General features: G+C 32.6%; 1 protein-coding gene across 3 annotated transcripts in view; it reads left to right on the forward strand.

Moving 5' to 3' along the window:
* PPP2R3A (protein phosphatase 2 regulatory subunit B''alpha) overlaps nt 1-16470 on the forward strand; it is a 214947-nt gene that overhangs the window by 168374 nt on the left and 30103 nt on the right. For 2 of the 3 annotated variants that reach the window (XM_051985596.1, XM_051985599.1), the window contains 4 exons: nt 7616-7664; nt 10507-10596; nt 12947-13122; nt 13697-13815. In XM_051985596.1, coding sequence (XP_051841556.1) covers nt 7616-7664; nt 10507-10596; nt 12947-13122; nt 13697-13815 — 434 coding nt within the window. Of the gene's footprint in view, nt 1-7615; nt 7665-10506; nt 10597-11368; nt 11459-12946; nt 13123-13696; nt 13816-16470 lie in introns of all 3 variants that reach the window. The other variant, XM_051985597.1, reaches the window with a different exon arrangement.

Here is a 16470-nt window from a genome sequence, read left to right on the forward strand (position 1 = left end):
ATACAACTCTGTTTTTCCTAATTGCAATCCCCTTTTCCCCTCCGATTGCCTTTTGGCTAATTGATTGTGTAATCTCCTTCTTCCATCTGTTTGCCTTTTGGTTGATTGATCATATCTTACTATCGAATTTCTAAAGACTCTCTGAGTGTAACCTCGGCTGCCATCTTGCCCCACCTGGGGTCCTGAAGCTGGACTCTGCCTCTCATTTCCCTGCAATCTACATTCAGAGGCCCAGTGAAAGCCTCGGTTACATTTTGGACATGGGGTTTTGGGTTTTATTCTCTCACCCTGTCTTCTCATTGTGTCTCTGTATCTACAATGGGCTCTTAGATGTCCAATTTTTCCACACTGAAAACATCAACGAATTTTTCTAGAAGTCCCTTGCCAAGAGGGACCCTGTCTTCCCATATTCATCATAGTTTGGGTATAATAAGCATTTGTGCCCACTGTGGCACAGCGTCTTATGATCTCCTCCAAAGGAGCATCTTTGTCTAGCCCCCATATAATTCTTTTGCAAACCTCATTAGCATTTTCCTTAGCCAAATGTCTAGTCATTATTTCTGTGGCAGCATTATCTCCAATGGTTCTTATTACAGATGTTTGCAGACGTCCCACAAAATCTGCAAAAGGTTCATTGGGACCTTGCTCTATTTTTGTGAAAGCATTATTTCCATCTTTCTGTCCAGGGAGAGAATTCCAAGCTTTTATTGCAGCCTTAGAAATTTGCTCATACACTGTTATGGGATAATAAATCTGTTCTGAACTCTCTGCATACTGACCTTGACCAGCTAGTTGTTCAAAAGTGATTTGTCCTGTTTGCCTATTGTGTTGGGTTTGAATCCTACATAATTCATGAAACTCCGAAAGCCACAATAAATTTTGTCCAGGTTCTAGACATGTTCTCGCTATGGATTTCCAGTCATTTGGGGTTAGGATTTCATAAGACAAATTATCCAGTAACATCTTCACATAAGATGATGTAGCCCCATAAAGAGTGCAAGCCTTTTTCAAATCTTTAATTTTTCCCAAATTAAAAGGAGTGTATTTTCTCTCTTTTTGACCTGAAGAGTCAATCTTTTCAATCACAGGGTATGCGTTTATAAAATCAGATATATCTTCTCCTTCATTTTTTGCTTTAATTAATGCTTTTTCTAATCTTGTCAAATTCTGCTTTACAGGAGAAGCTGACTGTGTTTCTGCCTCTCTTCCTCCCCCTTCTTCCTCTATCCATGAAGGGGTTAATTGAGGGGGGAGGGTCATGAGATGTGGAATCACCTAATTCCTCCTGTTGTGAAGTATCACACTCAGAATTGTAATTAACTCCATTCTCATCTGATTCATCCTCCTTTTCACCTAGTAAAGTTGGCACTTCTTCCTCCTGTACTTTCCTTTTCTTCATTCTATCACTTAAATAACTTCTTATAGCCAATTGTATTACATTATATGTATTAAGTATGTCTTTGAAAATTGCATTTTTATTGCAGAATTGACAAAGATCCTCTCCTTCTAATTTCCACTCTATTGAATTTAGATTGGATCTGTAATATTCACCTAGTTTTTCTCCTATTAATTTCCACTCGTCTAAATCTAATTCCTTTTCTGTAGAAAACCAAGGACATATGTATTTAACAATTTCTAAAAGTTTCAGTGATCTGCTCCAAAATTATAATTAAACCTTGGCTTTCCATAATTTTGACAATGCTCTCTAAACATTTTCCTTGAACAGAAACAGGCTGTTTTCTAAACATCTGTCCCATCTTAGATGAAATTCTACTTTAACTCTTTTAACAAAATTTCTTTGTTGCACTCACCCTAATTTCTGGGTTGAAGAGTCTTTTCCACTGGATCAGGATCGGAGCTTTTCCACTGAAATCCACTGAGGGGGGTCTGTCAGCCCCATGCTGGGCGCCAAAATGTGGTGAGCTTTTTCTTCTCAAAACACAGCTAGTTGATCAAAGTTCAGATCTTTTATTATCTCCAATATAGCCCGGTTAGCTTAGAGGCCTATCTCTCTGCTTGGTTCCAAGAGCTCTTGCAGTTTTGTCCTTTGCTTCTGCCTCTGCTTTCTTCAGCCTCCAGAGCCAGCACCGCTCTTCATGTCATTCCAGTGAAATCTGATCGAGAGCCTCTGTCTGTTTCTTTTATACAAGAGGGAGGAATTGTGGGATACGAGAGAGAGGGATTATGGGTTTTCTCCCATAGTGCTCTCTGGCCCAAAGAGCTTTAAGGGAGGTGTGAATTCACCAAGTTACAAAGTTTCTAGCATACTTGTGAACTCCAATGAGTAAAGGTGTAAGTAAATACAAGCATTGTACTAATTAGTTCTACTTAGTACCTTGTTTCAGGTTCTGGCCCAAAACATCTTCTTGTAAGATCAGATCAACAATCTATCAACTCTAATGAGTTAGCAGTTTGTAAGGATTCCAACAGTTTCTACTGGGCTTGTATCCCAAGGAGATCACAGAGAAGAGAAAGGTACCCACATGTCCAAAAATGTTTGTGGCAGCCCTTTTTGTAGTGGCAAGAAATTAGAAACTGAGTAGATGCCCATCAGTTGGAGAATGGCTGAATAAGTTATGGTATATGAATGTTATGGAATATTATTGTTCTGTAAGAAATGATCAGCAGGATGATTTCACAAAGGCCTAGAGAGATTTACATGAACCAATGCTAAGTGAAATGAGTAGAACCAGGAGATCATTATAAACAGCAACAGCCAAATTATACTATGATCAATTGTGAAGGACTTGGCTCTTTTCAACAATGAAGTGATTCAGGCCAGTTCCAATGGTCTTGTAATGAAGAGAGACATCTATACCCAGAAAGAAGACTGTGGGGACTGACTATGGATCACAACAGAGTGTTTTCACCTTTTTGTTGTTTGCTTGCTTTTTTTCTCATAATTTTTCTCTTTTTTGATCTGATTTTTCTTGTACAGCTTGATAAATGTGGAAATATGTATATAGAAGAATTGCACATGTTTTAACATATATTGGATTGCTTGTTGTCTAGGGATAGGAGTGGAGAAAAGGGAGACAAAAATTTTGAACACAAGGTTTTACAAGGGTGAAAGTTGAAAACTGTCTTTGCATATATTTTGAAAATAAAAAGCTATTTAAAAATAGATTGTTTTTAAAGTATAAACTATACATGGCCATTTGAAAACATGTTGCATATCATTCATAGTCAAAGAAATGATTGGTTAATTTTGCCTGAAAAACTGCTGTGCAGTTTAGTTGTTGAGCAAAATTGGTCAACGTTTAAAGGGGTCTCAGAAGACAAATACACAAAAACACCGTTAGTGGAACTGTGAATTATTCTATAATCATTTGTAAATTTGATTTTTTTTTTAAAGTGGCTAACCTTTCCATACCTCTCAATCAGTAGTCTCACTACTTAGCTTATACCAAATAGTAAACTGGAGCTAGCTTGTATTAGCTCAAAAAAGCCATTTAGATACATTAAAAATAAGCAACCACCAAAAATCAGAGCTTGGTTTATTTTGTCAGTTTTTAGAAATTAACACAGTGGTGGAGAAAATGTTAATGCAGATTAAACATTTTTAGTTAAAAGCTTTTTATTTTCAAAAAATATGAATGGATAATTTTCAATATTCACCTTTGCAAAATTTTGTGTCCCAAATTTTTTTCCCTTCCTTACTCCCACCCTCTCCCCTAGACAGCAGGAAATCCAATATATGTTAAACATGTGCAATTCTTCCCACCCCTGTATCTACTTCAAGGAGGTCTAAGATGGAAACAAAGATCAAATATATGCCAAACTATTTATAATCTTTTTGTAGTTATGAAGAATTGCATGTAGGCAAAGTGGGTTTCTCCTAATTCAGAACTTGTGGGAAAAACTACTATAATCTGTTAATATGATATAATAATGAACATGGGAAATTTTGTATAAGTTGATGAAAATGAAATAAATAGAACAAAAAAAAAAAAAAAAAAGGAAACCAAACTCTCGAGTAATTTGAAAATCCAGTAGTAATCTCAAAGAACATATGAGACATGCCTTCCCCCTCACAGCAGAGAGTCAGAACACTCTTAGACAAAATGTTTGTCAGGAAAAGTTAAAGTTACCAAATAAGTAATTTTTACTTTTTTTTCTTTGTTAAAAAAAAGACAGTTCAATTGCATGTTTAAAGACATCAATAAAAAATTTTGAAATAACAATAAATCAGGAGTTTCAGAGGGCATGGTGTGAAGAGATTATAAAAGAAACAAGGAACTGAAGAAAAGTTATACTGAGCTGAATGGATTATTGTTATAATTATTATTGTTCAAAAGGTGAATCAAATGTCTCATGATATAGAAGACATAGGATATATGAACAATTCTTATAAATGTCAGGAGGAAAAGGGGGAAGGCCAGCTAAGTGGTACAGTAGAGAGAGCACTGACTCTGGAGTCAGGAGAACCTGAGTTCAAATCTAGTCTCAAACACTTGACACTGATTAGCTATGTGACATTGTATAAGTCACTTAACTCTGCCTCCCTTACTTACACACACACACACACACACACACACACACACACACACACATATACACAAAATGTCATAGAAAGTATTCTTGGTCAAGTGTGAATTGAACCACATGTCTCTGAGGTCCCTTTCAAGTCTGCGATTCTAAGAAAAAAACAAAAAATCAATAACAGGAAAACTAGAATGATAAAGTGGCAAACAAACTTCTAAACAATTGCATATTTGTTAATCTGAATTAAGGGAAGTGTAGTGTTTTTAATGCATCTGATATGTGAGAAAATCTAATGAACCTGTTAATAATCTAGACATCTAGATCCTCCAGCTTCTTTCTCTGCTATCTTAAAGGGCAAAATAACTTATCTATATAAAGTCCCTCCAAAAATGTTTTCACTGAATTAAAATTTAATATCGTAACTATTCCTCTTATAGTGGATTGAGGAGAAAACTGCTCTCACTGATAGCATTTTTGTAGCTGAACTTAGGCTGAAACTATTGTCTATAATAGGCATACTCATAGCATGGTCCAGGTATGCCAGTATACTTCGCTCACACACATTCTCTGCACATCCATCTTATCCATATGCTTTTTTTCTTGACATTTTTCATATTTTATTTTTTAATTTAATTTTTTGTTACATTTTAATCCTGAACTGTCTCCTTCCCACCTTCTCCTCTTTCTTCCTTTCTTCTTTCCCTTCTTTCTTGCCTCATTTGACACACACAAATTGTATATTCTTTTTGCCAATTCTTATGTTTCTCAGTTCTTTTTCTGCAGGTAGATAACACTCCTTCACAAGTCCTTTGTAGTCAATTTGAGTATTTCTTATATTCAGTATAACAGTCATTTAATTATTGTTCAAATAATATTACTGTTACTGTATACAATTTTCTATTGGTGCTGCTCATTTCACTTTTCATTATTTCTTCCAAAACTTTCCATGTTTTTTCTAAAATTCAATCAGCTCATTTCTTTTCTTTTTTTGGGGGGGGAGGGGTGGTGGGTGGTGTGATAAGCAATTGGGGTTAAGTGACTTGCCCAGGGTCACATAATTAGGAAGTATTAAGTGAGATAGATTTGAACTCAGGTCCTCTTGACTTTAGGGCTGGTGCTTTATCCACTGCACCACATAGCTGCCCAACCAGCTCATTTCTTATAACATAATAGTATTCCATCACCATCACATACCACAACTTGTTTAATCATTCCCCAATTAATAGGAATCCTCTTTATTTTCAGTTCTTTGTGATCACAAAAATAGCTGCAGTAAATATTTATTTAATGCATGTTGGTCCTTTTCCATTTTCCTTAATCACCTCAGGAAATAGACTTAATAATGGTATAGCTAGATCAAAGAGTATATACAATTTTTATAATTATTTCAGCATAATTACAGCTTGTTCTACAAAAATGCTTGGATCAGTTTGCAATTCCATCAACAATGTATTGGTGTCCTAATTTTTCCATCCCTTCCAGCATATGTCATTTTCTTCTTGTCAGTTTAGTCAGTCTCATAAGTGTGCCTTTCTCTAATTCAATAATGATTTAGAGCGTTTTTTCATATGACTACGTGTGTGTGTGTGTGTGTGTGTGTGTGTGTGTGTGTGTGTGTCTTGGATATCTTAATTTAAAACTTTACATATTTTGATATTTATTAATTGGGGAATAACATTTTTATAAATTTGGCAAAGTTATATATTTGAGATGGGACTTTTATCCAAGAAACTATTAAAAAAAATTTTCCCCATTTTTTCCTTGCTAATCTTGGCTACATTGGTTTTATTTATACAAAAATCTTTTTTTAATGTAATCAAAGTCTATTTTACATTTCACAGTGCTTTCTATCTGTTGTTTATTTATAAAATCTCTTATTCATGAGTTTGATAGGTAATATGTTCCATATTCTTCTAATTTATTTTTGATATCTCCCTTTATATCTTAATCATGTGTCCAGTTCACCTTATCTTGAAGTAAATAGTACAATATGGTCTATAACCAATTCCAGATTTTCTATTTTTCTCAAAAATTTGGGGAATTGGGGAATACAAAAAAATTATTCTAGAAGTTTAAAACTTTACCTTTGTCAAATATAAGTTTACTACGCGTTGTATTGTCCATTCTATTCCACTGATCCACTTTTGATAATTACTGCCTTTTAAAATAGTCAGTTCTTTACTTTTCATTTAATTCCTTTAATATTATTGACCTTTTATTTTTCCAAGTAAATGTTATTTCTTGTAGCTCAAAAAATAATTTTTGATAATTTAATTGAGATGGCATTAAATCAGTAGATTAGGTAGAACTTTCATTTTTATTATATTCCATATATTTTCCAGTGTCTTTCCAAGGACTCAGGCTATAAATTTCTGCCCAGGTTTAATTCCTGGAAAAGTAATATTTCTGATTTGTGTGCTTTCTCTTACTAAAGAGCAAAAATTAAGTTACCGATCTGTTTTCCTTAGCAACCAGAAAACTTTGAACTAAATTTATGGTCCACATATTGCCAGTCTACTCAGTTATGAAACTTGAATGCATCTGTTTCTTCTTTTCTTAGATGGCCTCTTGTTTTATATTTAAATACCTTAACTTGCATTGTTTTAATGTCATATCAAGGCCTTTTGAAAATAAAGTGAAAATCCTGCAAAAATATACTAGATACTGCCTTTTTTAAAAACTCATTTGTGATTAGTGACATTTTAAGAAAAAACTTTTGTGAAAGATATTTCATTGAATTGTACATACTAATAATGTATGCCAGAGTTAATAATTAGCGATGCTAGGTGTAAATTCCCTTTTATGTTCCTTAACATAAATATTGGTATATATCCTACAATCAAATACATGCATCCCTGCCTTCTTCAGTCTGCCCAGTTTTCTATGATGATCCTTTGAACTTTAAATGAAAATCTTTGATTGATCCTGGTTGAACCAGGAGTCAGCACTTGTATCTCTATTCATGGTCTCATCAAGTGTAGTTGTTAGCCTTTAATTTGTAACACAGAAGTGCTCCAGATTATCTATGCTACTTTCACAGTCTACATTTCGGTTTAGCAAGATGAAAATAGTTTTATAAAACTGTGAATCATAAAGAATGTTTCTAATTATGTTCTTCAATCATTTTCAGCATCATCAAATAGAATTATTGAAAGAATATTTTCTGGAGCAGTGACAAGGTAAGACAATGCCTCAAAGATTTCATTAAGCACTTTACAAATTCTTGTTGATTGAACCAAAACTTTTCAAAAGTATAGAATGGCAATAGTCAGAACTATAACATTTATGTAATAGCTAACAGTGCCCTGTTGAAGGAAGGTATTCCACTTTTCTTATCATATTTTCTAATAGAATATTGGGCTGCATTTATTTAATTTCTTCAAACTTTGTTAAGCCATAAATTAAAAAAAAAAACTTTGTGGTGAAATTTTCATTATTCTTAATATTGGGTCTTTTTGCTCTCTATATTTCCTTCCCTAAGTCATTTACTTCATCTGTGCTTTATCTGAAATTAAAGAATTTTAAAATTTACTAAAGAAAAAGCATCACTTAAATAGTTAAAACTGCTAATAATGGAACAAGACCTTATTATAACCAGGTTCTTTACATAATAACTCAATTCCCATCCAAAAGTATTTATTATAAAAATCTAATGAAAACAAAGTACACTAATATATGTTTTAGTTTTACTGAAGGGTTCAGTCAATCAATAGTTGACAAGCATTTATTAAGTGCCTACTCTATGTACCACACATTGTATTAAGGCCTGGAAATACAAACTGAAATAGTTCTTGCCCTCAAGCTTACATTTTAAGGCAGGGAATAACAAAGTAAGGGAAATAACATGTACATATAAAACACAATGTAGAAACACAGTGCAGAAATAAAAATTATTATTTATTGGGGGAATGGACTTGTAGTTGAGAAAATCAGGAAGATTTCATGTAGAAGGTGAACTGGCTTTTAAGGAAACTAGATTTCTAAGAGGCAGGGGTGACAAGGAAGTATTTTCCATGACTGGGAGACAGCTATTGCAAAGGCATACAGGTGGGGCATGGTATGCCATGTGTGAAGAACAAAAAGTCCAATTTGACTCTACACATAAATTTATGAGATATGGAATAAGATTAGAAAACTTGATTGGTGCCATGTATTGGATCTAAATGCCAAAAAGAAGAGTTTATAGATGTTAGAGGTCATAGAGATTTGTTTTTCAGTCATGTCTCTTTCATAGCCCCAATTTCTTTGGGCTATATCTGAAAGCAGATTTGAACTCAGGCAGATGAGTCTTCCTGACTTCAGACCCAGCACTCTATCCACTGCACCACCTAATTATCCTCACTCCTTCCCAAACTACTTTGTATTTAATTATATATATATTTCCATTTGTTAACTTTATTTTTAGGCTATATTTTTTTTTCAATAAATAAAGAAGGATTTATTAAGCACCTACCATGTAACAGGCATTATAATAGGAACTGGAAATACAAAGACCATAATGAAATAGTCCCTACCTTCAAGAAACTTCCACTCTGTATATTTGTTTACAATTATAAACTTATTGTATATAGGAACTGTTTATTTGTATTTATATTCCCAATGCCTAGCACAGTACCTTGCACATGTAGTAGGTGTCTAATATTTACTTGTTGAATGACAAAAACTAGGACTGACTATGTAAACTTGGCAGTCTTTAATATAAAGATGAAAACTAAACCCATGTAAATGGATGAGATCATTTAGTTTAGAGATCGAAGGAGAAAGAATGCACAGCTAAGGTTTATGATATGAATGATAATCTAGCAAATAGGACTGAAAAGTAATAGATAGAAATGAGGAAAATAGCATTGTCATGAAAAAGCAGGGAAGAGAGAGTATCCAGCAGAGAACTCTATATAGAAATAAAAGTAGCTCATCTGAAAGGATCCATAAAAATAATTGTTACTTCTTATTTTCCTTATTATCTATTCTTAGTTATCTCAATCTATTCTTAAAGATCCTTTTCTTTTTTGAAACTCTATAGAGACATTGCTCTTAAACTTCACAATCTCAGAATATGAAAGTGTGGTTAACAGTGGCCTAATCTTCCTTTTGCAATATTTAAAAAGCTGTAACTATAGTCAGCCTCTTTCTAAGAAAGAATTTTTTCCAAGGCTAATCTTTGTAATTGACAAGGAATACTAGATAAAAAAGTCTGTGAAGTGATTGGTACTCAGATTCAATTTAAAAAAATTTATTCACAGAATCTTAAAAATTATTTCAGAGGCCATTTTCCTCATCTATACTTGACCAAGACTTCCTTCTACAACATGGATGACAAGGGTCCATCCAGCCTTGAAAACTTGAAAACTCCAGTGAGAGAGAACTAAATTATTCAAGATAGCCCATTCTCATATGGACAGCTTTGTTAAATATCCTTATAACTTATGGCCATTGTAACTTCTAAGACTAGATTCATATGGACTAGGTCCAATTCTTAGAGCTCACCTCAAAGTCATTTTCTTTCTTTGTCTTGTTGCCTATACTGTAATTACTATGGGAAGATTTCCAAATATAATATATAGCTTGATTTTGACTCCATTTCCCCAAGTGTGTAAAAGGTCCTTTCTTTATACTAGCATTCAGCACACCAAATGCATATTGATTAAAGAAGCCTTTATTTCACCCCATAGAAAACCCCATATAAGATAGGGAAAGAGGAAGGAAGGAAGGAAGGAAGGAAGGAAGAAAAAAGGAAGGAAAAAGGGGAGTCCATTCTATATATACCATTTGGCTCTAAAAATGAAGACTAATTTTCCTTTAGAAATTAATATTTGCAAATACTGTGGATTTTAATTTCTCAGTTTTAGCATGCTCAGTGGAACATTAACTTTAAGTATACCCATTTTTCTAATTTAACTGTTCCTGAAATAAAAATTATAAACCTTCCACAGAAAAATATCGTCGTGACTTCTGAATGTCATCCCATTGAATTTATCTAAAATATTGCCCTGAAAATTTTGCTTACATATCCTTTTTTAGGGGGAATGTTGTACAAAAAGAGGGAAGAATGAGCTATGCAGATTTTGTGTGGTTTCTAATCTCTGAAGAAGATAAAAAAAATCTAACAAGGTATGATTTCTAAGTTACTTTTCTGAACTTCCCATTTCAGTTCTACTTTATTGTGCTTAACAGTTTTATAATTAAAGCATACTGAAACACTGTATTTTGAAGTTACTTGAGAGAGAACTAAATTATTCAAGATAGCCCATTCTCATATGGACAGCTTTGTTAAATATCCTTATAACTTATGGCCATTGTAACTTCTAAGACTAGATTCATATGGACTAGGTCCAATTCTTAGAGCTCACCTCAAAGTCATTTTCTTTCTTTGTCTTGTTGCCTATACTGTAATTACTATGGGAAGATTTCCAAATATAATATATAGCTTGATTTTGACTCCATTTCCCCAAGTGTGTAAAAGGTCCTTTCTTTATACTAGCATTCAGCACACCAAATGCATATTGATTAAAGAAGCCTTTATTTCACCCCATAGAAAACCCCATATAAGATAGGGAAAGAGGAAGGAAGGAAGGAAGGAAGGAAGGAAGAAAAAAGGAAGGAAAAAGGGGAGTCCATTCTATATATACCATTTGGCTCTAAAAATGAAGACTAATTTTCCTTTAGAAATTAATATTTGCAAATACTGTGGATTTTAATTTCTCAGTTTTAGCATGCTCAGTGGAACATTAACTTTAAGTATACCCATTTTTCTAATTTAACTGTTCCTGAAATAAAATTATAAACCTTCCACAGAAAAATATCGTCGTGACTTCTGAATGTCATCCCATTGAATTTATCTAAAATATTGCCCTGAAAATTTTGCTTACATATCCTTTTTTAGGGGGAATGTTGTACAAAAAGAGGGAAGAATGAGCTATGCAGATTTTGTGTGGTTTCTAATCTCTGAAGAAGATAAAAAAAATCTAACAAGGTATGATTTCTAAGTTACTTTTCTGAACTTCCCATTTCAGTTCTACTTTATTGTGCTTAACAGTTTTATAATTAAAGCATACTGAAACACTGTATTTTGAAGTTACTTGAAAGAGAAACAACAAGACAATATATAGCAACATAAATATTACATAATTTTATAGTGTTTGATGACCCATACTAATAAGAAATTAGTCAAAGGAGCTCAAAAACATTTTTGCAGAAAGCCATTTACTTGCATAGGCAATCAGGTATAAAAGAATGAAAAAGCATTTGTTAAGCAATTACATTGTGCTAAGCAATTTGCCAAGGATACAAATACAGAACGAGACAATTCTTGCCTTCAAGAAATTTGTAGTTAGAGGAAACAAAACACCAGAGAATGGTGAGATGGTTTGGACTGAGATGACAGGGATTGGTGGTAAGGAATTTAATTGGCATTCTCTTTGCCTTAGCAATGTCAGTACTGTTTTGATTAGATTTCCAGGTCCAGAAAGGGGTAAGAAGATTGTCTTAGGAGAGATGGCAAATTCTAGTGGTTCTAATGGGTACAGAGGTAGCCAACATGGATAGTGTAAGATAATGATCCAAGTGGACTGTGAATCAAAGCTAGGGCAACTAGCTAAAGGAGATCACAAGAGGAGTTCATCACTCAGAACTACCTCAGCTCCAGAGTGAGAGAAAAACTGAGAGGAATGAATCCCCCAAAGAGATACGGTGATAGAGTGAATGGCAAAGTCAAGTGGTCCAAGTACAAATGACAACAAAGTGGCTAGACTGAAAACTGAATAATGTGTAATGCAGATTAGTTCTTTTTCAATGTATGTAAATCCAACTTTTGCCTATATTGTGTAAAAACAAAGCATAATTTTAACCATCTTTAGGACCCATATCCTGTAAAAATCCAGATGTCATTATTTCATGAAAGTAGATCTTTTCCTCTACAAAAATATGTCTATTAATTATTCTTAATACTTAAAAATAAGGCAGGCACTTTTATGCTTCCAAATTTAAAATAGGAATTTAAAACTTTTAAATTTGCAATTATGTAAAACTGAATAATTTTTAATAGTTGCCTATTCACAATATTAAAACATTTTAATTTATTTTTTTTAAGGCAAAATTGCTTTTTTTAGGTGACTCTCAATTGTTTTTTCTTATGGAATATTGTCCCTTATTTAAAGATTCTCAGTCCCTGTGTTAAAATTTTTTAAAGATTTTATATATATATATATATATATATATATATATATATGTATGTATATTAGACAAAGATGGCTTTTTTAAATCTAATAATATATGTTTGAAGCTTTTTATTTTTAACATAGGACAGTTTGCTCAATATTACAAAACAAAATACTGTGATTAAGGACTTGCAGAGTTGCAGAAATATAAATAAATGAATAAAGGACATTGAATACTGAAGAAATTGATGCTATAAATAAAGTAGTATACATCATATTACAAAAAAAGTTTCTTTATTTACTAGCATTGAATATTGGTTCCGCTGCATGGATTTGGATGGGGATGGTGTGCTCTCCATGTATGAACTTGAATATTTCTATGAAGAACAATGTGAAAGAATGGAAGCCATGGGTATTGAACCATTGCCATTCCATGACTTGCTCTGCCAGATGCTTGACCTAGTAAAACCAGAACTTGATGGTAATACTGATTTATTGTATTCTGTGTCATTTTATAGTTTTAACCATTATTAATAGTAAATGTTTATATAATCTTTTAAAATCTCAAGTGCTTTACAAACATTATTGCATTTAAACTTTACAATAGCCCTAAAAGGTAGATAACATAAAATATTAGCATCATTGTTTTGTAGATGAGAAGATTGGAGCTCAGAAAAGCTATAATCATGGGTTCGGATTTATATGAGCATAAAGGAAAAATCCAAATTTGTGTTTGTGATTGGGAACCTAATTTTCTTTCTAATACAATAAACTTTACAGAATGCATGTGCTGAGTGACATAATCCAAAATGGCCCTAAATTGTTTAACTCATCAAATTCTTAAAGTGTAAGTTTATTGAGAGGTATTTGATGTCTTCTTTACTAAAATTAGCATTTCTAATACAATATCAGTATGAACTAAATCGTTTATAATAAGCCTTCTTAGGAAAAAATGGATTTTTATAATAATAAAGCATGTCCGTATTGTTTTTAAACTGAAATTTTTTTCACTTGATAAGCTTTTGAATGAAATTAAACTTTGCTTTTTTATACAGGCAAAATAACACTCAGAGACCTAAAAAGATGCAGAATGGCTCATATTTTTTACGACACCTTCTTTAATCTGGAGAAATACCTGGACCATGAACAAAGAGATCCCTTTGCAGTGCAAAAGGTATCATTGGTAATTTAATATTATTGCATTCAGCAATAAGTGCTGTAAAGATTATAAGACCACATATTTAGAGCTGGAAAGTGCCTTAAAGTCACATTATACATTTTTTCTTTGCCCCTCTAAAACCCATATCTTTTTTAAAAATAAATTTTATTTTTGTTATTCTGAACTTGACCAAATGCACACAAGAACAGACAAGAGGACTACATGGGAAACTGAAATTCTCTTACATAAACCTTGGGTTTTTTAATATACATATAATAACTTTAATACATTAGTTTCAAAACTATCCTTAGAACCCTCTTCTTAAAAAGAAGCAGCATATCAACACTCAGATTAATAGCATACATGAGGTATTTGGCCAGCTAAGTGAAGGCAGAAAGTCCCAATAAAATCTCTCATGACAACAAGCCTACATACATTTAAGTTAATCTATGAACAGATTGCTTCAAAAAAAAAAAACAGGTTTTTACCAGTTTGACATATCAAAGAACTTTAGCATTTGATTATTTAGAGCATTTAGTTAACTCGTTTTACAGAAACTGAATCTAGGGGAAATAATTTGTTCGTGATCACACAGGTAATAACTGATAAAGGCACAAAATTAAACTGCAAATTTAGTTTTCTTTTCACTATACCATGTGAATCAAATATCAAATCATTACCATGAGCATCACTGTAAGGTTTCAGACAAATTTTACACTCTATATATTTTACACCTAAAAATAGCTACATACAGATGTTAAGCTAGGAATTTTTAGATCCAGATGAGCATCTCTCATAATTAAAAATTATTAAAAAGAATGAGTCAAATCGTGAAAATAACAGCACATTCAAGTACCACATTAATACATCATTGTAGCATTGTGATAATCCTAAGTTTTTAAAAGATCTACTAGTAGAACACATTCTTCGGTAGTTTCTTCCATAACAGAAAAGGTATGAATGTGAAACAGTGATAAAATATGTCTACTTTGCTAGGAGAATATATTGATTAATTACCGAGAAGCTCATCATCAGAAGGTTGGCCACCAAAGAGGATTTTTTTTTTTGACCACAGTAATCCATAAAATTCAAAATGCAAAACAGACTCAGTCCTATATAACTTTCTTCTTCCACAATAACAGAATTGATAGAAAAGGGGAAAGAAAATGCCAGAATTACAGTTTTTAGACTCCATATAAACATCAACCTTTGTTCAACAAATTTACATACTCCTAGAGGAAAACATCCTTAATACATATCTTTGTGATAAATGAAACTAGAAGACATAGAAATGTTGGAACTACACGAAAAGGTGGCTTAGGGGTTCACATCAGAAATTCAAAGAATTGTCAGATTTGGTTTTGTTCTACTAATATGAAACAAAATGATTTGATGATCTTGCTCATCTCACCTTATAATACAGTATTTATAATACTCTAAGAAATATTTCAGCATACAGAAAAGAACAGTAGGTTTGTGTTAGATCTTATGAATTTTCATGTAAAATTGGTTTTTAGTAATCATGTTTTTAATTAATTGATTGTAGCCTAAAATCACATAGGGTTTTTTTATTGTCTCCTGTCATTTTTTACATTATTAAAATCCTATAAGCCCCTTTTACATGAACTATCATCTAGCCAAACCCCAACCATCCTATACCTATACAATAGTTTTGTAGGGTTTTTTGAACCCCAGATGTAGAATTTTACATTTATTAAATATAATCTTACTATGCATTGTTCTAATATGTTGAGATCTTTTTGAATCCCAATTCTGTCTTAATCTTTATCTTAATCATTATCCTCACCTCCCAGTTTTGTACAGAAATGATAAGCATACCATATAAATCTTTATTCAAATGAATTAAACAGCTGTTAAGTGCTTAATTAAAGACTATACTTCAAATTTACTCCATTTAATCAATCACTATTCTTTGGGTAGTCATTTATACTTCTAGACCTACCTAACTAGACTTATGCCTTAACCACAATTCTCCATTAATCAATCACTATTCTTTGGGTAGTCATTTATACTTCTAGACCTATCTAACTAGACTTATGCCTTAACCACAATTCTCCATCTTAACTTTGGTGGATCTGATCTCATTGAAGCAGCTTTTCCCTCCAACAATACAGTCACCACATCATTCACTTTCATTAAGTACTGCTGATTACACGATATTTTACCAAGTAAATGAAATCAAGAGGAATTAGTGGAAAGAACTAAGCTTCAAAGAAAGGCATCCAGGCCCTCAGAGTCTAATTATGATAAGATATATTTATAATAAAATTATTTGTATATAGGAATATTTTGTATAAATCCAGCCAAAGCTGAATTAAAAGTAATTAAAAACTTTTGTTTAGTCAAGAGAATTCCTTTAGGGCATAAATCAGTACTTTGATGAATGCATGATTTCACTGATGTGATATTCCTTTCAAAGATTTGAATTACAGTCTATTCAAGACTTCTCATTTTTTAAGATTCTAGAACATGTCCTCCCATAAATTTTCCACAGGGAATTTAAGTAACATACTGAGAGCCACCTTTCATCTCTTTTGACTTTGCATAAATCTTTGTAGTTCACAAACTGATATGACCAACTCCGTTTCCATTTACATCTTTCTAATGTCTCCATGAAGCTTCTTCTGCATTGTTCTTCATCTCCAATTA

The sequence above is a fragment of the Antechinus flavipes genome, chromosome 3 (genome assembly GCF_016432865.1).
Source record: "Antechinus flavipes isolate AdamAnt ecotype Samford, QLD, Australia chromosome 3, AdamAnt_v2, whole genome shotgun sequence".
Lineage (NCBI taxonomy): Eukaryota > Metazoa > Chordata > Mammalia > Dasyuromorphia > Dasyuridae > Antechinus > Antechinus flavipes.